Source organism: Somniosus microcephalus, chromosome 7, assembly GCF_052327205.1.
Source record: "Somniosus microcephalus isolate GS21.2 chromosome 7, FLI_Smic_1.0, whole genome shotgun sequence".
Classification (NCBI taxonomy): domain Eukaryota; kingdom Metazoa; phylum Chordata; class Chondrichthyes; order Squaliformes; family Somniosidae; genus Somniosus; species Somniosus microcephalus.
Genome location: NC_140993.1, coordinates 176,150,290 through 176,178,114, shown reverse-complemented (window position 1 = coordinate 176,178,114; position 27,825 = coordinate 176,150,290). Strand labels below are relative to the sequence as shown.

Sequence of the window (27,825 nt, the reverse complement as noted above, 5' to 3'; positions counted from 1 at the left end):
TACATTATTCTTACCTGGACAGGACTTTTATTAAGTGGTCAATACAAGTACAATGTGCTAACACAGCAGTAAGTTATCACAATCAAGTATTTTGACAGTAGTTGCTGGGACACTGTAATAATCCATATTGGTGAATCCTTTATTGGTCATACCTCTGAAGGATACAACTTTTAAAATGATGAACTGAAAAGGAGCTTTAACATATTGGACAGTTCCATCCACTGTAAATATGCCATTTGCTGTTTTTTAAACAAGTCAAGTGTCATTCAGCACTGGACCAGGCCTGAATTGTGTGCATGCACATGAATACATAACAGGAATGCCCAATTTAACTTTACTGCCTTTTTTTTGAAGCCGTTTCTTGTGCCTGAGGGTCCTTTGCAAAGCATCTCTCATTGAAAAATGACAGCATCTCCCTGGATGTCAAGTTTGCTGCTTTCATTACCAATCTTTCTCCGTCATCTGTAGAGAGAAAAAAAACTTTTAAAAAAAGTTAAAGGGATATCATTTGAGGCCAACATTCTTTCATGAAAGTTGAGTATTCACACAATTTACTTCATTAAATGCAATCTGGGAGTTCAATTTTTCACAAATATGCTTTTAACCTATGGAAAAAAGGAAATAATTTTATACATCACCAAAATACAACTTGTGCAATGATATATGCTGTAAAGTAGAACACAAAATTCATGAATAATGCATATTTACTTTTGACTGCACTCCAAGTTAGAGAAGATACGTTAAGAAAATCCAATTTTGTTCCTCTTAAATCCCATTACATTGTGCCAAGACGAGACTACTGCCTTGAAACCATTTATTTTTCTATAACAATAGGTGGCATAGCAGGATGTACCCAGAGCTACAATAAAGGTCAATGTCTCTCAAATTCAGTCTCACTAGCTACTGGCACACAAAGACTTGGCAAAATTCAACTGAGGTATCAAGTCAGAGATTTTACAAAGTCAATTGAACACAGTTTCAGCAAGTGATCAAACTCTAAATTTGAACTTTTGTATTCAAGATAGAGCTACGGGTAACAAGTCTGTCTGGGTGAGAATTCCAAAGGTAACAGAATCAGCGTTCATCATTAATATTTTGTACAGACTTTTTGGGTTGCTATTGAAGTACATGGAAGCCTGATTTAAGTGCTAGTATCTCCTGTCGTGCTGCTTACGTTAACAGTCTTGTAGAGAACTAAGTGCTCTTCTTACCAATGTTAAAGAGAATGAGTTCTGGTATGGGTCAGGACATAATTGTACAGAATAGCACACGTGTTTTTTCTGCCACCTGCCAATAAGTAAGGAGAGGTGAATTCTTCAAATCGTATTTTGACCCGGAACAATTTTTCAATCAAGAAACAAGTGAAAGTTGGGTGGGAAATTTCCACTGGTACATTCTTGTACACTTATTTAGTAGCCAGCTAAGAGCAGTATTGAATGTGACAGGAGTGGAAGCTCCCTCCTTTTCCTCTCAACTACAGGAGTGTATAGCCTAGAAAGGACCATCAGAGGAGAAAATGCTGGGAAATAGATGGTAGCATATCCTTAATAAAAAATAAATTGCCTACGAGTTGTAAAACTATTTTCATGTATTTTCAATATTTTATAACACTTGTGCCAACAATATTCAATTTAAAGCAGCCACTGCGCAGATGTAGGGTGCGGCAAGTGGTACAAAATGGCTGTGTGCAATAAATGAGATGCCACATATAATCATGTATAAAAGCAAATGTACAACAACTTTCTAGTCAAAAAACTATCACCTGCAAACAAGATATCCCAGTCACCACTGCTCCCGGAGAATAGGAAATTTAGTTGTAATTCATGCTTCATGTTCCACAACGTGCTACTGCTGAACAGAAACAAGGAGTATAGACTATGATTAGGAGCCTGAGAGAGGCAAGAAACGCTGGAGAGTTCAGAATAGACAAGAGAGTGGGCTCATTTAAGTGATCTGTAGTATGGTCCTCCATAACAGTGACCCTCTCTAATTTCAATCTTCAAGCAGTAACCTAATTTCTAATCTACGCAAGTATATACAAGTAATCACAATTGGTTCCTTAGTTGCAAACTAAATAATTCAAATTTGCATAATGTTTATATTTGATAATAGAAGCAACCAGAATCCCATTTTATTAAAAAAAATACACTTTGGAAAGCATATTGAATGTTGTCGAAATCAAAAGATTTCAAAAACTTTTCTGTACAGGGGAGTCACTGGAAATATTTACACCTACAGGGAGTATTGCTAGTATGGGCACATTCCAGGGACCTCTGGCCTTAAAAGATGCTGCAATCATTGTAGGAAACATATTTTTATTAGTAATGTTGGAACAGAAAAAAACATATTAGTAAGTTATTAAAAAAAATACACAAATCTGGTGATCTCTGGGATCCCCATAGAGTCCAGGAACCTTATTTGAAAAACTTATTTTCTAAATTTGCTTTCTTTCTTTGTTGTCTTATGTGCTTAGATTAACCCCCCAAAAAAATACAAATACCGCATACATTCTTGAGAAAAAGGCCAGTTAGTGTTGGTATTGGTAGAATAAGGCAAACAGATTTGTATTTGCGTTCCAATTTACATTGGTAACTAAAAAATTAAATTATACTTAAATGAAACTTTTTTTGAATAAACAACAGTAAAACTTATTTTGTTCATGTATTTTTAAAACATCAGTGTCAGAGATTTAGAAGTCTTGGTAAAATCAATACTAAATATGTCCAACACATGCAGAACAGCAATCAACAAAGCCAATAGGTTGTTAAACTACATTGCTAAAATTTAAGGATGTAGTGATCAAACTTTATACTGTAATGCTCATGGTCAGAACGCACTTTGAATACTGCATCCAGTTCTGGTCACTAAGAAACAAGAAACATTCAGCTGCTGGAGGCAGTAGAGAGAGTTACAAGGCTGATCTAAACTAACAGACTTATGATTCTCAGATTCTGACTTACAAATATTGTCACCACTTGGTTCCTGTCTCTAGCTCATGGAAATGATCTCAAAGAGCTGTTAAATATACGAGCCAATAGCTTGCATAATACAGCCACCAATTCTTTCAGTACTCTAGGGTGAACACCATCTAGGCCAGCAGCCCAATCTATTTTAAAAGCTTTGTTTTTAGTCAAAACACAGTGGCTACAAGAGTAGGTCAGAGGTTGGGTATTCTGCAGCGAATGTTTCACCTCCTGACTCCCCAAAGCCTTTCCACCATCTACAAGACACAAGTCAGGAGTGTGATGGAATACTCTCCACTTGCCTGGATGAGAGCAGCTCCAACAGCACTCAAGAAACGCGACACTATCCAACAACAACAACTTGTATTTATATAGCGCCTTTAACATAGTAAAATGTCTCAAGCACTTCATAGGAGCATTAAAAGACAAAAAAATTGACACTGAGCCACATAGGGAGAAATTAGGACAGGTGACCAAAAGCTTGGTCAAAGAGGTAGGTTTTAAGGAGAGTCTTAAAGGAGGAAAGAGAGGTAGAAAGGCGGAGAGGTTTAGGCAGGGAATTCTAGAGCTTAGAGCCTAGGCAACAGAAGGCACAGCCACCAATGGTTGAGCAATTATAATCAGGGATGCTCAAGAGAGCAGAATTAGAGGAGCGCAGATATCTCAAGGGGTTGTGGGGCTGAAGGAGATTACAGAGATAGGGAGGGGCAAGGCCATGGAGGGATTTGAAAACAAGGATGAGAATTTTGAAATCGAGGCATTGCTTAACTGGGAGCCAAAATAGGTCAGCGAGCACAGGGGTGATGGGTGAACGGGACTTGGTGCGAGTTAGGACACGGGCAGCCGAGTTTTGGATGACCTCAAGTTTACGCAAGGAAGAATGTGGGAGGCCAGCCAGGAGCGCGTTGGAATAGTCAAGTCTAGAGGTAACAAAGGCATGGATGAGGGTTTCAGCAGCGGATGAGCTGAGGCAAGGGCGGAGACGGGCGATGTTACGAGGTGGAAATAGGCGATCTTAGTTATGCTGCTGAAATGTGGTTAGAAGCTCATTTCATAGTCAAATATGACACCAAGGTTGCGCAGTGTGGTACAGCCTCAGACAGATGCTAGGGAGAGGGATGGAGTCAATGGCTAGGGAATGGAGTTTGTGGCGGGGACCAAAAACAATGGCTTCAGCCTTCCCAATATTTAATTGGGAGAAAATTTCTGCTCATCCAGTACTGGATGTCGGACAAGCAGTCTGACAATTTAGAGACTGTGGAGGGATCGAGAGAAGTGGTAGTGAGGTGGAGCTGGCTGTCATCAGTGTACATGTGGAAACTGACGCTGTGTTTTCAGATGATGTCGCCAAGGGGCAGCATGCAGATGAGAAATAGGAGGGGGCCAAGGATAGATCCTTGGGGGACACCAGAGGTAACGATGCAGGAGCAGGGAGAGAAGCCGTTGGAGGTGATTCTCTGGCTATGATTAGATAAGAATGGAACCAGGCGAGTGCAGTTCCACCCAGTTGGACGACGGTGAGAGGCGTTGGAGAAGGATGGAGTGGTCAACCATGTCAAAGGCTGCAGACAAGTCAAGAACGACGAGGAGGGATAGTTTACCTTTGTCACAGTCACAAAGGATGACATTTGTGACTTTGATGAGAGCTGTTTCGGTACTGTGACGGGGCGGAAACCTGATTGGAGGGATTCAAACATGGAGTTGTGGGAAAGATGGGCATGGATTTGGGAGGCAACAACACGTTCAAGGACTTTGGAGAGGAAAGGGAGGTTGGAGATGGGGCGGTAGTTTGCAAGGATGGAGGGGTCAAGGGTTGTTTTTTTGAGGAGGGGGTGATGACGTCAGATTTGAGGGAGAGGGGGACAATATCTGAAGAGAGAGAACCGTTAACAACGACATTTATTGCCCATCCCTAATTTCCCTCGAGAAGCTGGTGGTGAGCTGCCTTCTTAAACCGCTGCAGTCCATGTGGTGAAGGTACTCCCATAGTGCTGTTAGGGAGGGAGTTCCAGGATTTTGACCCAGCGACGATGAAGGAATGGCGATATATTTCCAAGTCAGGATGGTGTGTGACTTGGGAGGGGAACTTGCAGATGATGGTGTTCCCATGTGCCTGCTGCCCTGGGTAGTGGAGGTCGCGGGTTTGGGAGCTGCTGTCGAAGAAGCCTTGGCAAGTTGCTGCAGTGCATCTTGTAGATGGTACACACTGCAGCCACGGTGCGCCAGTGGTGGAGTGAGTGAATGTTTAAAAGAAAGAAGGAAAAAGACTTGTATATTTATATAATAAAGCCTTACACGACCATCGGACATCTCAAAGCGCTTTACAGCCAATGGAGTACTTTTCGAGTGTAGTCACCGTTGTAATGTAGGTTTAAGGTGGTGGATGGGATTCCAATCAAGCGGGCTGCTTTGTCCTGGATGGTGTCGAGCTTGTTGAGTGCTGTTGGAGCTGCACTCATCCAGGCAAGTGGAGAGTATTCCATCACACTCCTGACTTGTGCCTTGTAGATGGTGGAAAGGCTTTGGGGAGTCAGGAGGTGACAAATTTATTAGAGTTTTTTGAGGATGTAACTAGCAGGGTAGATAAAGGGGAACCAGTGGATGTAGTATATTTGGATTTCCAAAAGGCATTCGATACGTTGCCACATAAAAGGTTATTACACAAGATTAGGGCTCACGGGGTTGGGGGTAATATAATAGCATGGATAGAGGATTGGTTAATGGACAGAAAACAGAGAGTAGGGATAAATGGATGTTTTTCAGGTTGGCAGGCTGTAAATAGTGGGGTGCCGCAAGGATCAGTGTTGGGGCCTCAGCTATTTACAATCTATATTAATGACCTACATGAAGGGACCGAATGTAATGCATCCAAGTTTGCTGATGATACAAAGCTAGGTGGGACAGTAAGCTGTGAGGAGAACACAAAGGGCTGGATTTTCATTGGGCCGTGGAGTCGGGATTGGAGGCGTTTGGGGGTTTAAAATCCCCAAATCAGGGGTCCCGACCCCACATCGCCCCCAATCCGCCTCCATGCCAGTTTCAATGGAGGCGGGTACCCGCCCCGCACTGGGACCCGCCTCCCCGAGGCGGGAAGGGGATTAGTGCCAATTAGCTGCCTGTTAACAGGTAGATAACAGGCAGTTTTTAGCCTAATCCCTATTTTCATTGTTGAAATGTGGGATTCCCGACGGCTCCAAACCACGCCAATTTAGCAAGGCGGGCCGTCGGGATGAAGGGCTTGGAGGGGTCAAGATGTCCGGTGTTCAGGTGAGTGATGGGTGCATGAGTGCAGAGGTAAGTGTGTTTGGCCTGTGTAAAGTGTTTAAAGAAGTTGTACTAACCTTTACAACTTTCCTTCCTTCAGGTCTCGGGAGTCCCTCATCTCACCGGCACAGAAAGCAGAATGGCCGCCAGCTGTCAAAATCTGTAGCCTCTGTTTTCTGTTCTTGGGAGATCTCTAAATCATCCTGAGAGGAAGGAATTAACTTGGAGTACAGATTGTCAGTGTTTGACAGCTTCAAACAGCTGTGAAACGCTGATATTTCATCTGTCAAAGGGTCCTGACAGATGAAATTTCAATCTGTGATGTCACCTGTTGCCGGGTGGCCCTTACTTGGCCTGCTGAGCCCGCTGGGCGTGCTCAACAAGGTCAATCAAGTCTAAATCGCGTGGGTTGGCTAGAACTCGATGGAGGCGGGACTACAATCCCAAAAGTTGTAGTCTCGCCTCCTACCCGACTCCTCAATGAAAATCCAGCCCAAAGAGTCTGCAGAGGGATATAGATAGACTAAGTGAGTGGGCAGTAAGGTAGCAGATGGAGTATAATGTGAGGTTATTCACTTTGGTAGGAAGAATAGAAAAACAGAATATTTTTTAAATGGTGAGAAACTTTCAAATGTTGGTGTTCAGAGAGATTTGGGTGTCATCGTGCAAGAAACACAGAAAACTAGCATGCAGGTACAGCAAGCAATAAGGAAGGCAAATGGCATGTTGGCTTTTATTGTAAGGGTGTTGAAGTATAAGAGTAAGGAAGTCTTGCTACAATTGTACAGGGCCTTGGTGAGACCACATCTGGAGTACTGTGCACAGTTTTGGTCTCCTTATCTAAGGAAGGATATACTTGTCTTGGAGGCAGTGCAACGAAGGTTCACTAGATTGATTCCTGGGATGAGAGGGCTGTCCTATGATGAGAGATTGCGTAGAATGTGGCTATACTCTCTGGAGTTTAGAAGAATGAGAGGTGATCTCATTGAAACATACAAGATTCTGAAGGGGATTGACAGGATAGATGCTGAGAGGTTGTTTCCCCTGGCTGGAGTGTCTAGAACTAGGGGGCATAGTCTCAGGATAAGGGGTAGGCTATTTAAGACCGAGATGAGGAGGAATTTCTTCACTCAGAGGGTTGTGAATCTTTGGAATTCTCTGCCCCAGAGGGCTGTGAATGCAGAGTCTTTGAGTATATTCAAGGCTGAGATAGATAGATTTTTGGACTCTAGGGGGAATCGAGGGATATGGCGATCAGGCAGGAAAGTGGAGTTGAGGTCGATGATTGAATGGCGGAGCAGGCTCAAGGGGCCGTACGGCCTACTCTTGCTCTTAATTCTTATGTTCTTATGAGACACTCGTCACAGAATACCTAGCCTCTGACCTGCTCTTGTAGCCACAGTATTTATGTGGCTGGTCCAGTTAAGCTTATGGTCAATGCTGACCCCCCTGGATGTTGATGGTGGGGGATTCGGCGATGGTAATGCCATTGAATGTCAAGGGGCGGTGGATAGACTCTCGCTTGTTAGAGATAGTCATTACCTGGCACTTGTGTGGCGCGAATGTTACTTGCCACTTATCAGCCCAAGCCTAAATGTCGTCCAGGTCTTGCTGCATGCAGACATGGACTACTTCATTATCTTGATTGGCACCTAGAAGGACAAGGGCCACAGGCACATGGGAACAGCATCACCTGCAAGTTCCCCTCCTAGTCACACACCATCCTGACTTGGAAATATATCACTATTCCTTCATCATTGCGGGGTCTAAATCCTGCAACTCCCTCCCTAACAGCACTGTGGGTGTACCTTCACCACATGGACAGCAGCAGTTCAAGGCGGCGGCTCACCACCACCACCTTCTCAAGGGAAATTAGGGATGAGCAATAAATGCTGACTTGCCAATGATGCCCACATCCCATGAACGAATATAAAAAAAGGATTATTTCTGCATTAACTTCCAAGACTTAATTTTGGTAGCATCTTAATATGTTGTCACTTCATACAGATGTGAAGTATCCATTTAACACCTCAGCCATATCTTGGTTTGTCACCCTAACCTGTGTAGAATTTCTCAAAGACCATAATGTAATCCTGAGCCACACTTTAATGAAATGATGGCAGTTGTGGTTTTGTGAACTTATCCAATAACTATAGATCCTGGGTGCAGTTTTAGTTTCCCTTTTGTATTAGACAAAAATGCTTTTGTTTTGAGAGGCAGCTGCATGCCATATTAAACATGGACTAGCATTAGTTCAGCTTCCCTTTCTGATTTTAAACGTAAGTTGGAGAGGGGTGTACTTTGTACTGATCAAGATGTCAGTACAGGGAGTGGAATGCTTTTTAAATTAGCATCAAGCATTCCTCTACTCTGCCCCGAAAATGTAACTTAACCTCCACCACGCCCCCCACCCCACCTCTGCTGTCTTGTTATTACAACAGCATCGAAGTTTCATTTCTCAAACCAGCCACCCTTTATGGCTTCTCTGAGAAAGTTGTCAATTAGGGACAGTTTCATGCTGTTAACTCTTACTCGCTAGAACCTTTTTTTCCTCCTCCATTTTCTCCTCCTTATCCCTCTTTTGAAGGTGGTGACTCATTCTGTTTTGCTGTTCCACTTCAGCTGGAAGCATGCAGAGTGAAGGGTGATAACATATTCAACAACAGGGGCCATCATAGTCGAGCCTAGTCCTGTCCTCACCCAGCATCCATAATATGTATTCTAACAGGGGTTACTGACAACTCAGGCATCCTCATCAATTTTTGCTCCCTTCCCAGCCCTGGGACACAATGGAGATAGTGGCAGTGTTTGTACTCCAATTCTAATGTGCATCATATCACAAGATTATTTATTTTTGCCTTTCGGTATTTGGTGCCTCCGAAATCTATTTTCAATTGACGGTTTTGATTAATTGTGAAGTTACCCATTTAATCTTCCTTTTTATCCAGATGAACTTCAAAAGGGAATAAAGGCTTATAAACTACTTGTCACTCTATTCTATTTAATTGCTTTATTATAGCACTTCTATACAGGCTTGAGGCAAATGGAGAACTCCATGGGTCATGTAAAAGCTTTGTGTTTTAGTGATGGTAAAGAGCAATACAACTTTCTCGAAAGTTGTAAGATAAAGCCCACAGTTGTACTACATGTGCTCATCAACTACAGCTAAGTGCTAAGAAGACTAAAGGCAGTCGTCTTCGGTCCCTACCACAAACTCCATACGCTCACACCAATTCCATGCCCTTTCCAGCTACTAGCTCAGGCTGAACCAGATTGTTCACAACCATGTCATCCTGTTCAACGTCGAGCTTAGCTTCCAGCCCCATATGCTCTCAATCACAAAGACTGCCCATTTCCGCCTCCATAACATCATCTGCCTCTGCCCCCTACTTCAGTCAAACTGCTATCGAAACCCTTATCTATTCCTTTGTCACCTCCAGATTCGATTACTCCAATGTTCTTCCGTCTGGCCTTCTGTCATCCACCCTCCAAAAACTTCAGCTTATTCAAAACTCTGTTGCCCTATCTCGCAGAGTCCTGCTTGCTCATCACTCCTGTCCTTCCCAACCTGCATTGCTTCCCGGTCTTCCAACACCTCAAGTTAAAAATTCTTATCTGTGTCTCTAGTGTCTTGTGCATTCTTCTCTCCATTCGCTCTATCTTTAGGCTGTGCCTTCAGACACTTAGGCTCTGGAATTCCCTCCCCAAAGCTCCTCTGCCTCCCTCAAGACCATCTTTAAAACCCACCTCTTTACCAAGGGTTTAGTAACCCCAGCTAATCTCTCCTCCTTTGGACTGATGTCCATTTCTTCCCCTTGTGTCTCTGCAAAGCACTTTGGGACATTTTTTCTTTGTTAAAGGAGCTATATAAATGTAAGTTACTGTTGTAAATGCAGACAGTGCAATTTTAAAATCTTTTAAGAAGTTCAAGGAAAAACTGTAAGCTATTATCCTATTTGTTTTCTACTAACTAAGGAGTCAGTTTATCATGTTCAGTCTTTTCAATCATTAGGAATTTCTCTACAAATGACCAATTTCACCATTAATAAAGTCTTCATGCATGCACCCACAGTACTACTTCTTACTCAACTCGATAGTAATGTGAGTGGGCTGTATAACTGTGGCAGACTGCTCATGTTACTGTTGAAAATGCAGTCAGTACTGATCCCCTTGGTGCATTAGAAAAATATTATTCAAACCAAGGCAACATTTCAAATCAATTTCTTACCGATAGGAAAGTGATGTGAAATTTTGATATACTCTATGACAGGCCAGCTTAATGAGTGCATTTAGGCTACAGACAAATAAAGGTACAGTTTATATAAACAAATGTTTAAAGAACAGATTGATAAAATTGTATATAGTAGAACATTCTACACCAGGTCCAGATTATTGGCACAAACATACATTCTACTCTGACACAGTAAGTTGCATCATCATCACACTTTCTTTTGTTAGACACACACTCTCTTCCTTACCCCTAGTTTTCTTTCCTTACTAATTCCCCTCGGACGTGGTATGGTTGAGTTGGCAGGAATGTGCAGACTGCTTCCTGTCAAACCATCATCAATGCTATTGTTGATTGGCCACTAGGAGATGTTCCGAGTGTCGGGCAATGAACGCTCCCTATCAAATTATTCCTCTCTTGCAAACAGACATTTGGCCTCTGCACCACATTTCCCAAATCAGCACAAATGAGGTTGCGAAACTGAGGTTGGCGCTTCACACTAGCGTAATCAGACAAAAGTTGACACCCAGCCAAAGAAGGAGAGAAGACTAAAAGATTGGCCAAAAAGTAAGGCTTTAAGGATGGTCTTAAAGGACAAGAGAGGGGTGGAGAGGCATAAAGGTTTAGGGAGGGAATTCTAGAGTTTAAGGCCTAGACAGTTGAAGGCACGGCCACCAATAGTGGAGCAAAGGAAGTGGGGGACGCACAAGAGGCCAGAATTGGGAGAACGCAGAGTTCTCAGGGGATTGTAGAGCACAGAAGTACCTTGTTCTCTAGTCAGTCAGTGTGATATACCTCACTGGCACAAGAACCAGAGGTGAGCTGAGGAGAATTTTTTTTTTACACAGCAAGTTGTTACGATCTAGAACATACTGCCTGAAAGGTGGTGGAAGCAGATTCAATAATAACTTTCAAAAAGGGAATTAGATAAATCCTTGAAGGGGAAAAATTTGCAGCGCTATGGGGAAAGGAGAGGGGAGTGGGATTAATTGGATAGCTCTTTCAAAGAGCCAGCATAGGCACGATGGGCTGAATGGTCTCCTGTGTGTATCATGCTATGATTCTATTCTATGACAGAGATTCCAAGCTTTGGTATGAACATGGATGGCCTAAAACAGAGAAAGTTAGGTGTCAGCTAGTCTAAGGACAGCGAGTTTGTAAGTGGATTCTGTCTAGAAATTTACATACTGTATTTTGTTTTTTTACATGACATGAGAACAGTAGGAAGTAGGGGTACCTCACTGGGAATGTGTGTCTGTTTACTTGTAGATTTCAGGAAAAATGAACTAGTCTGTTGATTTACAATCAGCCTCTTTCAACTACATTGATCAACCAACCTACTCAAATTAAAGAAGGCTGATACCAATTTTAATTTTCAAATCTACCGATCAGTAACTATCTCCATAAAACAATCTCTTCCAAATTATTTCAGACAAAATACACCTCTAGCAATCTAGTTCCCAAATAAACATAATTGTTATTTAAAATAAAATGAAAAAAAATTGCTCAGCTCTGCGTATACATGTTTCATCAAGTTCTGTCGCGCCATGTAAAAATTTCCAGACTTGACCTGGAGCAGTCCAACTTTATACTGGTCTATGTGACTCAAAAACATGATTAGAGGATGACCATGAACCAGAAAAGGCAATTTGTGGTCAATAGCAGAGATTAGTCAGTAGCTCAGACTGACGATCAGTTATGGGAAAATTATATAAAGGACATCAGTCCCCAGATAGTGAAACACAGGTTAGATGAAAAATGCAGAGTGGCTCTTTGAAAGCTGCACATTAATACCTAAAACTGTATATCTCAACAAAGTTACCTGTGAGCAGATAAATTCCAAAAGAACAGGGTTATGTTTATTGAACCTGTGACTGTTACAAACATTTATTCGTTTACTTTGTTTACAGTGACAAGCTTCTGGGGAATGGGATGTGGGTTTCCTTTTACTATTCTGATACCTACACATTTAATGGGCAAAAAGAGGGAGCAAAACTTACTGAATGTGACAGCTATAACAGGCTCCGTCTCATCATGCTTTACATCGGCTACAATCCGACAGTTGGAGTTTGTTAGGCGTGCCTTTTCTGTTCCTATTGCAGCAAGAAATTCTCTGCAAATCAAATTGGAAATGAAATGTTAATGGACACAAACTTTGCCAAAATGCTAAACTAGAAAGTCTTTTCATGTTTTTCTCTATTCTTGTGAGATGTACACTATCGTAAACTGCTATAATAATACATGTACAGGTGTCGCATTTGTGAGACATGCCAAATTTTCAGGAAAATGGTTTCAAGTACTTCTTTAGCAGTTAGCAAAACCTAGTTTTACTTGAATTCAAATTACTGGACCCATAAACACACACACTTATGTACTAGAATAAATACACATAATAATAAACCAATTGCTGCTTATATGAAATGTGATGACCAATTTAGGATTGCTAACTTTATCAAGTACTAAACTCTCAAATCCCCTCCCCACCAGCCTCTATTAATAGCATACTTCAAAGAGGCTAGGATGTGACATGAAATAATGCAAAGCCCACAAAATCTCAAATCTCTGGCAATAATCAGAATGTCTGCAGAAGGTGCATTGTCAGAAGTGCCAAATGAGATGTTAATCAAGGCCCTATCTGGCTGTTCAGATGGACATTAAAGATACCATGACATCAGAAACAGATTAACTGGTCATATACTTCCTCTGTGGGACATTGCTGTTGTGTTTGTATATGTAATAGTGACTACACTTCATAGGTGATCCACAGGTTGTGATACAAGTTCTTAAAATTTAAAAACATGTACTGGCAACTGTAACAAGTGTTAAAACAAAGTTTTTTTCTGAGGAGTGTTCCTAGACCATCGCTCATAAATAAATCTTACCTAGAATCTACAGCACAGCAACAGGCCATTCGTCCCAACTGGTCTATGCTGGTGTTTATACTCCACATGAAAATCCTCCCACTCTAATTACCTCTTTCCATCTTGCACCCCTATTTTTCTATTCCCTTCTCCCTCAAAGAATCATAGAATAGCACAGAAGGAGGCCATTCGGTCCATCCAGTCTGCGCCGGCTCTTTCGAACAGCAATCCAGTTAGTCCCACTCCCCCGCTCTTTCCCCATATCCCTGCAATTTGTTCTCCTTCAAGTATTTATCCAATTCCTTTTTGAAGGCTACTACTGAATCTGTATCCACCACCCTACCAGACAGTGCATTCCAAATCCTAACCACTTGTTGCGTAAAAACATTTTTCCTCATGTCGCCTCTGGTCCTTTTGCCAATCACCAATCATTTTGCCAATCTGTGCCCTCTCATTATCGACCCTACAGCCACTGGAAACCATTTCTCTTTATTTACTGTTTCTAAAGCCTTCATGATTTTAAACACCTCTATCAAATCTCCTCTTAGCCTTCTCTGCTCTAAGGAGAACAACCCCAGCTTCTCTAGTCTATCCACGTAACTGTATTCCCTCATCCCTGAACTATTCTAGTAAATCTCTTCTGTACACCCTTATTTATGCATCAATCTTATCAACCTCTCCATGTGGCAGCAAGTTCCACATTCTCACCACTCTCTGTGTAAAGACATTCCTCCTAAATTCTCCATTTGATCTGTTAGTGGATATCGCATATTTATTCCCCCTTGTACTGGGCTCACCCACAAATGGAAACAGTTTTTCCACATCCACCCTATCGAACTCCTTCTTAATTTTAAATCCTCTATTAGATCTGCTCTTAATCTTGCCTTTTCCAGGAAAAAATAGCCCATCGTCCTCAATTTCTCTTGATAGTTGCTTCCTCTCAATTCTGGCAACATCCATGTAAATCTTTCCTGTACTTTCTCCTGTGCTTCAATACCCTTTTTGTTGTATGGAGACCAGAACTGCACACAGTACTCCAAGTGTGATCTAACCAAAGTTCTATACAAATTTAACATTACCTCCCTGCTTTTGTATTCTACTCTTCTAGAAATGGACCACAGTACTTTGTTTGCACTCTTTATGGCCGTATGAACTTGCATTGCTACTTTTAGCAATTTATGTATCTGTATTCCCAGATCTCTTTGCTCCTCTACCCCATTTAGCTTTTCAGTGGCCTCCTTATTCCTCCTCCAAAATGAACCAGCTCACACTTTGCTATATTAAATTTCATTTGCTATTCATCTGCCCATTCTTTAAGCCTGTTTATGTCTTCCTGTATTTTGATGCAGTCCTCCACATTCATTTTCTTCTAAGGGAATGAGACTCCACACTTGTAAAATTAATTTTTCAGGGCCACAGAGGTTGTTCAGCAGTAATTATCACTTATTTCACCATTAAAAACTCACTTAATCCTGAATGCACCAGCCCTAACTATTTCATCCATCTTTAGTGCAGAACTAGTGGGTTAAGTGCCACAAGTTCACGCCATTACAGTGATTTCAATACCAAGTCTATCGGCGAGGACTCCAACAGCGCACCCTGTGAGGGAGCATGGTATCTCTGACAGCAACTTCTGGATTTCCACATTTAACTGCGCATGTGCAGACACCAGAAGTTGCTGTCAGATTTACCCTGTAATAACGGCAAATGGTGATAGCCTCGCCATTATTATTACAGCAAAATCCGGCCAATGTCTCTCGATTTCTACTGTTTAGATTGCCACTTGGTTAGTCTCTTCACTGAAAACTGAGGCAAAATCTCTATTCAGCATCCCTGCCATTTCAGTATCATCTCCTGTGCGTTTATCTTGATCATCCCTTAGTGACCCTAACCTTATATTAAATCTCATTTTGTTACTTATGTGCCTATAGAATACTTTACTATTTCTTTTTATATTCTTTGATATTTTCATTTCGTATTTCCTCCTCGTCTTTTTACCCCTTTCCTAAGCTACATTCCCTTTTGTCATCGTCTCCTTTATTGTTTCTGTACTTTGCACATGCCTTTCTTTATTTTCAATTTTATCAACTCTATTTATTCATGGTGTTGCATTTCTTGCTAGGTTCATTTTGTTTTTTTAGAGGAATATGTTTCTCTCCTGGACTCTACCAATCTCTCCATTTAACTATTGCCCACTGTTTTTCTACTTCTTTATCAATTATTTACTCCAGTTTACCTTCCTTAATTAAATCCTCGTTTCTTCATAATTGTTTTTTTTCCCAGTTTATTACTTTGGTCTTTGTACTGTCTATATCTCACTCAATCATTACCTTAAACAATGGCCCAGAATTTGCGGCCAGCAGTGAAGCAAAGGCATTCACTGCTGGCCTTGAAGTATGCTTCGCACAAGGATCTTGCAATCCATGTCGAGAACTTTGGCTTTTCCGCCATTCAATTCAAATCAATGAAGTGTAGTGGGGATCCTCTTGTGCAAATTGCTGTGACGTCAACAAGCTGCCAATCAAAACACAGAATTCTCAGACAGCAAACAAGAAAGTGAGTAAGCTCTTAAAATTCTCACTTTTTAAAAAATGTTAGAGAGAGCAAAGCTAACATTGGGGCTCTCACATGGGGAAAAGGCAAACCTGAAATAAAGATGGACAAACTTAAAAAAATATATATTTTTTTGCAAAAAAGTTTCTTAAAAATTTTAATTTTTTTATTAAAATAGACACATTTCACACGGCACAAAATTAAAATTAGTTTCTCAGGTCCTTAACATTTGTTTAGCAGTAATAACGCTGTCAAAGCCCCAGTTATACTTAATCCCTTTGGGTCCAACTTTTAGTGGGTAATTAGTGTGGAAGAGCTGAAGTTTTCGTCAGTTTCCCTGATTTGGATGATTACACAGATTGCCAGCTGTGTGTGTGTGTGCGTGTGTGGGGGGTGCGGGGGCGCACAGCGCAGCCTGTTTTGGAGCTGTCAATGACAGACCGCAACTTTAGGATTTCCGCATGCACCAAATCCCGAAGTTGCGGTCAGTTTCAAAGGTGAAATGACGGTGAACATTGCCAGTTCACCGTCATCCCGACCGCAAATTCCGGGCCATTATTATATTGTGATCACTGCTCTCTAGCTGTTCTCCCAGGATTACTTTTCTTGTCTGCTCTGGTTCACTTCCCATTACTAGAGCTAGCACTGCTTCCTCCCTTGTTGGGCTTCTGGCATGATGGGTCAGAAAATTTACAGTATTTTTACACACTGTAAAAACTCCATCCCTTCTTCCTGCCTGTTTACTTGGGGGTAGTTGGAAATCCCCCATGATTATGATTCTGTGTTTTCTTACTCATTTCATATATTTGCCTACATATTTCTCCCTCTACTTCCTTTCCACTATTTGGTGGCCTGTAATATGACCCCAATATTGCATGACCAAGCCTTTATCTCAATTCACATGGATTCTGTTTCTATCTCTGTTAGTTATGTTCTTTCTTGTTACTGCCATTATGTTATTTCTGATTAACACAACTACCACACCACCCCTTCTTCCTTCCCTGTCATTTTTAAATATCTTATAGCCTACAATATTTTCTATTATCCCTATTACATCTAATTCTTCATTTTATTTTTGCCTCCAATTCATATACGTTCTTATTTTTCAATACTCTTATTTTTGTAATTTATTACTTCTCCATAAACATTTCTCTGCCCTGATATTTATGTTATCTTTTTGTACTGATTCTTGCTCTCATCCCTTCTTTTTCTTATCTGCACATTACTGTTATATCCACCTCAACCCTCCCCCCTTTACTGTTTTAAAGTCCTTTCTAAAGTCCTGTTTATCCTTTCTGCTAGGACCTTGGTCCCAGCAGTACAGTTCATTTCTGTCCCAGTGTCTCGTGAACTAGAATCCCTCTTTCCCACACCATTCTTTCAACCACACGTTCAGTTTCTTACTCTGTTTCTCCCTATGCCAATTAGCACGTTTCGGTAGTAATCGGGATATTAGTACCCTCGAGGTCCTGCTTTTTAATTTAGCGCCTAGGACCTGATACTCACTTAGCAGCAATTCCTCCTTGTACTTTGCCATCATTGGTCTTACATCTTCAACACTTGAAATAAAAACAGAAAAGGCTAGATACACTCAGCAGGTTAGGCAGCATCTGTGGAGAACCATTGACAGGTCCAAGTTGGACGCAGCTCATGAGGGTGGTCGCTCAGGCTGCCTGCCCCTCGTCTGCACCCGGGTGGCCTTGGAGAGGCATGATCGATTTCTCACTCGAAATGGAGAGCGAAGAAATTGACTCAGAGACTAAGGTCCTGAATTTAAACAAGGGGAATTATGATGCCATGAGACGGGAACTGAGTAGGTCTGATTGGACAACGTTCCTGGGAGGACTGGAGGTAGATAAACAATGGCAAACATTTAAAGATAGAATGACAAAATTGCAAAAATTGTTTATACCAATCTGGCATAAAAGGAAATCTAAAAAGGTGACTCAACCGTGGATAACAGGGGAAATTAGAGACAGCATAAAATCCAAAGATAGGGCGTATAAAATAGCCAAAAAAAGCGCCAGAGCGGAAGATTGGGAACAGTTTAAGATAGAGCAAAGGAGGGCAAAGGGCATAATCAAGAGGGGCAAAATAGCTTACGAAAACAAGCTGGCGGAAAATATAAAAACTAACTCCAAAAGCTTTTATAAGTATATCAAAAGGAAAAGACTGGTGAAAACCAAAGTTGGTCCATTGCAGTCAGATACGGGGGAATATATAATGGGAAATAAGGAAATGGCAGATCAACTAAATGCATACTTTGGGTCAGTCTTTACGAAGGAAGACACAAAAAACCTCCCTGGGATATCGGGAAAAATAGGGACATTGGCAAAGGAGGAACTGACGCAAATCAATATCTCTAAGGATATGGTGTTAAGGAAGCTAAAGGGATTGAAGGTGGACAAATCCCCAGGGCCTGATAACATGCATCCTAGGGTACTGAAGGAGGTGGCCCTAGAGATAGCGGATGCACTAAGGATGATTTTTCAGAATTCATTAGACTCGGGAACAGTGCCGATGGATTGGAGGGTAGCTAACGTTACCCCACTATTCAAAAAGGGGGGTAGGGAAAAAGCAGGTAATTACAGACCTGTAAGCCTTACATCAGTTGTGGGCAAAATGCTGGAGTCCATCATTAAGGATGAAATAGCGGAGCACTTAGCAAATGGGGACAGGATAGGACAGAGTCAACATGGATTTACAAAGGGTAAATCGTGCTTGACTAATCTATTGGAATTTTTTGAGGGAGTAACTGGTAGAATAGATGGGGGAGAGCCAGTAGATGTGGTGTACCTGGACTTCCAAAAGGCCTTCGATAAGGTCCCACATAAAAGATTAGCATGGAAAATTGAGGCTCATGGGATAAAGGGGAAAGTTTTGGCGTGGATAGGGAACTGGCTGTCAGATAGAAAACAGAGAGTTGGAATAAACGGCTCATTTTCTGAATGGCAGGCAGTAACAAGTGGGGTACCACAGGGATCTGTCCTGGGCCCCCAGCTGTTCACAATTTACATTAATGACCTGGATCAGGGAGTCGGATGCAGCATTTCCAAATTTGCAGACGACACTAAACTAGGAGGGGGGGTGGGCTCAGAGGAAGAGACCAGGAAGCTCCAGAGCGATTTGGACAGACTGGGCGATTGGGCGGATAAATGGCAGATGCACTATAATGTGGACAAGTGCGAAGTTATCCACCTTGGGTGCAGGAACGGGAGGGCAAATTATTATTTAAATGGCAATAGATTGGGAGAGGGGGAAGTACAGAGAGACCTGGGTGTTCTTGTACACCAGTCACTGAAGGCGAGCATGCAGGTGCAACAGGCGGTCAAGAAGGCAAACGGTATGCTGGCCTTCATAGCAAAAGGGTTAGAATACAGGAACAGGGATACCTTGCTGCAGCTGTACAGGGCACTGGTGAGACCACACCTCGAGTACTGTGTACAGTTTTGGTCGCCTCATCTGAGGAAGGATGTTCTTGCCATGGAGGGGGTGCAGCGGCGATTCACCAGGCTGATACCAGGAATGGCGGGAATGACCTATGAGGAGAGACTATGTAGTTTAGGGATGTACACACTGGAGTTTAGAAGATTGAGAGGGGACCTCATAGAAGTGTATAAAATTCTGACAGGTCTAGACAGACTGGATGCAGAAGGAATGTTTCCCTTGGCGGGTGAGAACAGAACTAGAGGACATAATTTAAGGATAAGGGCTAAACCATTTAGGACAGAGATGAGGGGGAATTTCTTCACTCAGAGAGTGGTGAACCTGTGGAACTCATTGCCACAGAGGGCAGTGTATGCCAGCTCATTAAATATATTTAAGAGGGAATTAGATATATTTCTACGGGCAAAAGGGGTTAAGGGTTACGGAGAGAAGGCGGGGACGGGATACTGAATTAAAGGATCAGCCATGATCTCATTAAATGGCGGAGCAGGCACGAAGGGCCGAATGGCCTACTCCTGCTCCTATCTTCTATGTATCTATGTATCTATGTATGTGGTGTCCGCTGGTACGCTCAAGGCCTTCTGCAACCGGGACTGGAGAGCATACTGGACACTAGGTGTAATATTTCATTTTTATAAGCTTCCTTTGTTTTATTACGGAAACGGTAGCATAGTGGTTATGTTACTGGACTAGTAATCCAGAGGCCTGGACTAATAATCCAGAGACATGGGGGCCGATTTTCCCGTAGGTGCGAGGAATTGTCGGGTTCCCCCACGAATGTAAATGGGTCTGGCAGATTGATGCAATTTTCCCTCAATTGGCCAATTCATTTCCAGCGTGTGGGAACCCTTGCTAATTGACTATTTCCAGTCAGAAAGCCCCACAGTATGGTGTCATCATTCGTGGTGCTTTTAAAGTCTATAGCAAGCATTGCAACCTCTGCAGGCTTCCATGCGAACCACACAGGATGGCAGAGGAGCCTGCAACAGCTGTGGCCAGTGCCAGACCCCGAGCTGGCAGCAAATTCGATGAGGCTTCACTGCAGGCGTTATTGGATGGGATGAGGGCCCACAGGGAGGTCCTCTTCCCTCGGTCAGGGAGGAAGGGGCCTCCCACTGAGGCCAAGGCTGCATGGATGCAGGTGGCAGCAGATGTCAACTCGCTGGGAGTCACCAGAAGAACCTGGATACAGTGTCGGAAGCGATTCCATGACCTTCACCGTACAGGAAAAGTACATATGAAGTTTCCACCACCCTCAAATTGATCCCCATTGCCTTTCCCCACCAGCACTCAGCTTTAGCACTCTCTTCCTCCACATCCCACTTCACAGTCACATCCATGCACCCTTATCCATTCCCTCTCTCTCTATGCTGACGTTCACATAACTATTCCACCATGCAGCCCTCACACTCCCTCTCACTCTGATGCTTTGAGCACAACTGACAACACACAGGGAGGGCCCTTGGTCTTGCAGCCTCACACCATCTTTGTCTCCCTCTAAGTATCTATGTTATGCAATCTCTACACTCATTTCTTCATTCTCACTCAAACTCCACTTGTCTCCCTCATTGCAGGAAAAGAGAGCTCACAACAACAGAGCGCACCAGGACTGGAGGAGGCCCACCCTCAATAGCCCACCTGACCCTTTGGGAGGAAGGAGTCCTGGAAATTGTCAGGGCTGATGTGGCTGTGGAAGCTGGGGAAGGAGAGACGGGGCAGGCCCGCAAGCTGGTGACAGAATAGTTTTCCATCTCTCTCATTGGCATAGCATGAGTCGCTGTTGTGATTCTGAAGCTACATCATTTGGACTTATGAACATCTGCAAAATCCAATGTGCATGTAACCTTGGCATCACATCTCTAACTCTTTCCTTTACTCCCCCACAGGACCATCCGAAGCCCCCGTCCCCACTGCGGAGGAGGAAGAGGCTGAGCAGCCAGACGCCTCAGAGGAAGCTCCCACCTCTGAGGGCGCAGCGTCAGCAGAATTCAGCGCACCCAGCACCAGCGCAGACACTCACACCTCGGTGGGACCTTCGCGAGATAGAGTAGTGTTGTCACCTGGTGTATCACAGCTCACAAGTGAGCATCAGCAGATGGTGGAGACAGGGACAGCAGTGGGGAGTCCTCGTCGGAGGGCACAGGACTCTGCCAGCTCAGCTGCTTGTCGACCCTCTGCCTCTGGGTCCATCCGCAAGAGAAGAGGTGATGGCTCTCCATGCACAGATGCAGGAAGCTCTGGCAGGTTTTGTCTCCAGGGTCGCTACGAGTGTGGAGTGAATGGAGGAGTCCATAGCGAACATGAGCAGAGCGTTTGTGGAGTCATTGGCGCATGAACGCATCACCACGGAAAGGATGGCAACCTCCGCGGAAAGGATGGCTACAGTAGAGGAGAGGATGGCTACGGCCATGGAGGAGCTAAGTCACCAGAGTGCTGAAAACATGGTGAGTGTTTAGAATAGACTGACATCTCTGGAGGAGCGATGGTCAGCTATTGAGCAGAGAAACCAGACCTTCATGGCAGGCCCTCTGAGTAGGACTGCCATTGTAGAAACGGGTCCCCATGGCCCCCCTGATGTGCAGCAAGCTGCTCTCAAGCCACTTGCAGGCACTGACGGGGACCTGACCCATGAGAGGGAGGTTGGTGGCAGACCTCAAGGAAGTGGGGGCTCCTCTCCAAGCGCTCACACTTCCATGCCACTGCAGAGCCCTTGGTCTGGCCAATTACCGCCCCATCAGTCTACTCTCAATCTTCAGCAAAGTGGTGGAAGGTGTCGTCGACAGTGCTATCAAGCGGCACTTACTCTCCAATAAGTTTGGGTTCTGCCAGGACCACGTTGCTCCAGACCTCATTACAGCCTTGGTCCAAGCATGGACAAAAGAGCTGAATTCCAGAGGTGAGGTGAGAGTGACTGCCCTTGACATCAAGGCAGCATGTGACCGATTTTAGCATCAAGGAGCCCTAGTAAAATTGAAGCCAATGGGAATTAGAGGAAAACTCTCCACTGGCAGAGTAGTAGACGCAGGCAGGTAGTGCAGGGGTCCCCTGTGGCCATCCCCCTCTCAAACAGATGTACTGCTTTGGATATTGTTGAGGGAGATGGCTTATCAGGGGAAGGCAGCAGTAGCCAACTTCCTGGCACCATGGATGGTTCTGCTGCACAGGACGGGAGGAAAAAGAGCGGGAGAGTTATAGTGATAGGGGATTCTATTGTAAGGGGAATAGATAGGCGTTCCCTCTCAAACAGATGTACTGCTTTGGATATTGTTGAGGGAGATGGCTTATCGGGGGAAGGCAGCAGTAGCCAACTTCCTGGCACCATGGATGGTTCTGCTGCACAGGACGGGAGGAAAAAGAGCGGGAGAGCTATAGTGATAGGGGATTCTATTGCAAGGGGAATAGATAGGCGTTTCTACGGCCGCAAACGAGACTCCAGGATGGTATGTTGCCTCCCCGGTGCAAGGATCAAGGATGTCTCGGAGCGGCTGCAGGGCATTCTGGAGGGGGAGGGTGAACAGCCAGTTGTCATGGTGCATATAGGTACCAACGATATAGGTAAAAAACAGGATGAGGTCCTAAAAGCTGAATATAGGGAGTTAGGAGGCAAGTTAAAAAAATAGGACCTCAAATGTAGTAATCTCAGGATTGCTACCAGTGCCATGTGCTATTCAGAGTAGAAATTGAAGGATATTTCAGATGAATACATGGCTAAAGGAATGGTGCAAGGGGGAGGGATTCAAATTCCTGGGACATTGGAACCGGTTCTGGGGGAGGTGGGACCAGTACAAACTGGACGGTTTGCACCTGGGCAGGACCGGGACCGATGTCCTAGGGGGAGTGTTTGCTAGTGCTGTTGGGGAGGGTTTAAACTAAAATGGCAGGGGGTTGGGAACCTGTGCAGGGAGACAGAGGAAAGGGAAGCAAGGATAGAAGCAAAAGACAGGAAGGAGAAAAGCAAAAGTGGAAGGCAGAGAAATCAAGGGTGTAAATCAAACAGGGCCACAGTAAATAATAATTCTAAAAGGACTAAGAGTGTTAAAAAAAACAAGCCTGAAGACTTTGTGTCTTAATGCGAGGAGCATTCGTAATAAGGTGGATGGATTAGCTGCACAAATAGATGTAAACGGATATGATATAATTGGGATTACGGAGACATGGCTCCAGGGTGACCAAGGCTGGGAATTCAACATCCAGGGGTATTCAATATTCAGGAAGGACCGGCAAAAAGGAAAAGGCGGTGGGGCAGCATTGCTGGTTAAAGAGATTAACACAATAGTAAGGAAGGATATTAGCTCTGATGATGTGGAATCTGTATGGGTAGAGCTGAGAAATACCAAGGGGCAGAAAACGTTAGTGGGAGTTGTATACAGACCCCCAAACAGTAATGTTGAGGTTGGGGATGGCATTAAACGGGAAATTTGAGGCGCGTGCGATAAGGGCACAGCAGTTATCATGGGTGATTTTAATCTACATATAGATTGGGCTAACCAAATTAGTAACAATACTGTGGAGGAGGAATTCCTGGAGTGTTTACGGGATGGTTTCCTGGACCAGTATGTCGAGGAACCAACAAGAAATCAGACCATCTTAGACTGGGTATTATTTAATGAGAAAGGATTAATTAGCAATCGTGTTGTGCGAGGCCCCTTGGGGAGGAGCGATCATAATATGATAGAATTCTTCATTAAGATGGAGAGCGAAATAGTTGACTCAGAGACATGGGTCCTGAATTTAAATAAAGGAAACTACGATGTGGCACGAGTTGGCTAGGATGGATTGGGGAACGTTAATTAAAGGGTTGACAGTGGATAGGCAATGGCAAACATTCAAAGATGGCATGGATGAACTACAGAATTTGTTCATCCCTGTTTGGCATAAAAATAAAACAAAAGAGGTGACTCAACCGTGGCTAACAAGGGAAATTAGGGATAGCATAAGATCCAAGGAGAGGACATATAAATTGGCCAGAAAAAGCAGCAAACCTGAGGATTGGGAGCAGTTTAGGATTCAGCAAAGGAGGACAAAGGGATTAATTAAGAGGGGGGAAATAGAATATGAGGGTAAGCTTGCAGAGAACATAAAAACTGACTGTAAAAGCTTCTATAGATATGTGAAGAGAAAAAGATTGGTGAAGTCAAGCGTAGGTCCCTTGCAGTCAGAATCAGGGGAATTTATAATGGGGAAGAAAGGAATGGCTGACCAATTAAACACATACTTTGGTTCTGTCTTCACAAAGGAGGACACAAATAACCTCTCAGAGATGTCGGGGAACATAGCGTCTAATGAGAGGGAGGAACTGAATGAAATCAGTGTTTGTAGGGAAATTATGTTAGGGAAATTGATGGGATTGAAGACCGATAAATCCCCACGGCCTGATAATCTACATCCTAGGGTACTTAAGGAAGTGGCCCTAGAAATAGTAGATGCATTGCTGGTCATCTTCCAAAATTCTATAGACTCGGGCACAGTTCCCATGGATTGGAGGGTAGCTAATGTAATCCCACTATTTAAAAAAGGCGGCAGAGAGAAAACGGGGAATTATACACCCGTAAGCCTGACATCGGTAGTGGGGAAAATGCTAGAGTCCATTATAAAAGATGTAATAGCAGAGCACTTGGAAAACAGTGACAGGATCGGACAAAGTCAACATGGATTTACAAAAGGTAAATTGTGCTTGACTAATCTACTGGAATTTTTTGAGGATGTAACTGGTAGAATAGATAAGGGAGAAGCAGTGGATGTGGTGTATTTGGATTTTCAGAAGGCTTTCGATAAGGTCCCGCATAAGAGATTAGTGTGCAAAGTTAAAGCACATGGGATTGGGGGTAAGGTACTGACTTGGATAGAGAACTGGTTGGCAGACAGGAAGCAAAGAGTTGGAATAAACGGATCTTTTTCCGAGTGGCAGGCAGTGGCTAGTGGGGTACCACAGGGATCGGTGCTAGGACTCCAGCTATTCACAATATATATTAATGATCTAGACGAGGGAACTAGATGTAATATCTCCAAGTTTGCAAATGAGACAAAGCTGGGTGGGCGTGTGTGCTGTGAGGAGGATGCAGAGAAACTCCAGTATGATTTGGACAGGATGGGTGATTGGGCAGATGCATGGCAGATGCAGTATAATGTGGATAAATGCGAGGTTATCCACTTTGGTGGCAAAAACAGGAAGGCAGATTAATATCTGAACGGCAATAGATTGGGAGAAGGGGAAGTGCAACAGACCTGGGTGTCCTTGTGCACCAGTCACTGAAGGTAAGCATGCAGGTGCAGCAGGCGGTTAAGAAGGCAAATGGTATGTTGGCCTTCATAGCGAGAGGATTCGAGTGCAGGAGCAAGGATGTCTTGCTGCAGTTGTACAGGGCCTTGGTGAGACCACACCTTGAGTATTGTGTGCAGTTTTGGTCGCCTTATCTGAGGAAGGATATTCTTGCCATGGAGGGAGTGTAGCGAAGATTCACCAGACTGATACCTGGGATGGCAGGAATGACCTATGAGGAGAGATTGTGTCGATTGGGCTTATATTTGCTGGAGTTTTGAAGAATGAGAGGGGATCTCATTGAAACTTATAAAATTCTAACAGGACTAGACAGACTAGATGCAGGATGTTCCCAATGGCAGGGGAGTCCAGAACCAGGGGTCACAGTCTAAGGGTAAGGGGTAAGCCATTTAGGACTGAGATGAGGAGGAATTTCTTCACCCAGAGAGTGGTGAACCTGTGGAATTCTCTACCACAGAGGGCAGTAGAGGCCAATTCATTAAATATATTCAAGAAGGAGTTAGACATATTTCTTAAAGCTAAAGGGATCAAGGGATATGGGGAGAAAGCAGGGACAGGGTACTGAATTTGGATGGTCAGCCATGATCTCATTAAATGGCAGAGCAGGCTCAAGGGGCCGAATGGCCTACTCCTGCTCCTATCTTCTATGTTTCTATGGCTGGAGTCCTACCTAGCACAAAGGAAGATGTTTGCAGTTGTTGGAGGTCAATCATCTCAGCCCCAGGACATCGCTGCAGGAATTTCTCAGGGTCGTGTCCTAGGCCAAACCATCTTCAGCTGTTTCATCAAGGACCTTCCCTCCATCATAAGGTCAGAAGTGGGGATGTTCGCTGATGATTGCACAGTGTTCAATTCCAATCGCAACTCCCCCAGATAATGAAGCAGTCCATGCCCGAATGCAGCAAGACCTGGGCAACATTCAAGCTTGGGCTGATAAATGGCAAGTAACATTCACGCCACACAAGTGCCAGGCAATGACTATCTCTACAAGAGAGAGTCCAACTACTGCCCCTTGACATTCAACGGCATTACCATCACCGAATCCCCCACCATCAACATTCTGGGGGGGGGATTCACGATTGACCAGAAACTTAACTGGACCAGCCACATAAATACTCTGGCTACAAGAGCAGGTCCAGAGGCTGGGTATTCTGCGGCGAGTGTCATCCACCACCTTAAACAGTCACTCCCTCCACCACCGGTGCACCATGGCTGCAGTGTGTACCATCTACAAGATGCACTGCAGCAACTCGCCAAGGCTTCTTCGACAGCACCTCTCAAACCCGTCACCTCTACCACCTAGAAGGACAAGGGCAGCAGGTGCATTTGAACACCATCACCTGCAAGTTCCTCACCACCCTGACTTGGAAATATATCACCATTCCTTCATCATCGCTGGGTCAATATCCCAGAACTCCCTCCCTAACAGCACTGTGGGAGTACCTTCACCACACAGACTGCAGTGGCTCAAGAAGGTGGCTCACCACCATCTTCTTAAAGGCAATTAGGGATGGGCAATAAATGCTGGCCTTGCCAGCGATGCTCACATCCCAGGAACAAATAAAAAAATAAAGCAAAGCTTAGTTCCATATTAGTTGTGCCCCTCTAAAAAGGGAGCATTTTTGTTTGATGACACTGGGCAACCCTTATGGTTTTATTAGAAAAGGCATCTGTGGAGAGAGAAAGAGTTATTGTTTCAGGTCGAGAATTTTTCGTTAATTCTGTTTCTCTCTCCACTGATGCTGCCTGACCGGTTGAGTGTTTCCAGCGTTTTCTGGTTTTATTTCAGATTTCCAGTATTTTGCTTCTGCTTTTTTCTTCAACACTTGTATTGTCATTCAAGCTTTCACGTGGTGAAAGTGAAGGACAGTAAGATATTTAATTACTTCTATTGGTTGTATACAGCATAAATTAGAAGCCTGTGTCCCACTGCACTTTCAGTGCAATTGCTTGTCTTTACATCTCAATGAATTTTATTTGGAGCACCACTGAAGTCAGCCTTGCTCTTTTTCTCGGATGGAAACTACGGGCAAAAGGCTGTAACCGAAAATCTGCACAGAAGCAAGTGGAAGAGGGGCTTTTTATTCTGGAGACCTTTCCTACCTGGCGCTGCGCACGTTAGAGTCGAAAGGACAGAACTGCACGCTGACATCTTTCACTGTTTTCAAGATCACTCTCACCCTACCCGCCGCCATCTTACTTCACTCACCGCTCGCAACCTTTGACCCA

The 27,825-nt window shown here is 43.7% G+C and overlaps 1 protein-coding gene across 2 annotated transcripts; it reads right to left on the bottom strand.

Annotated features, from left to right (window-relative positions):
• Nucleotides 1-27,825, bottom strand: mrpl53 (mitochondrial ribosomal protein L53). Of its 2 annotated transcripts, none has more exons than XM_085993239.1 (3): nucleotides 27,700-27,825; nucleotides 12,456-12,568; nucleotides 1-462 (listed from the first exon to the last, which is right to left on the bottom strand). In XM_085993239.1, the coding sequence occupies exons 1-3, from the start codon at nucleotides 27,789-27,791 to the stop codon at nucleotides 335-337; spliced, it is 333 nt and encodes a 110-aa protein (XP_085849365.1). In that variant the 5' UTR covers nucleotides 27,792-27,825; the 3' UTR covers nucleotides 1-334. The 2 variants fall into 2 exon arrangements, with proteins under 2 accessions (XP_085849365.1, XP_085849366.1); XM_085993240.1 differs by lacking the exon at nucleotides 27,700-27,825 and adding an exon at nucleotides 15,647-15,776.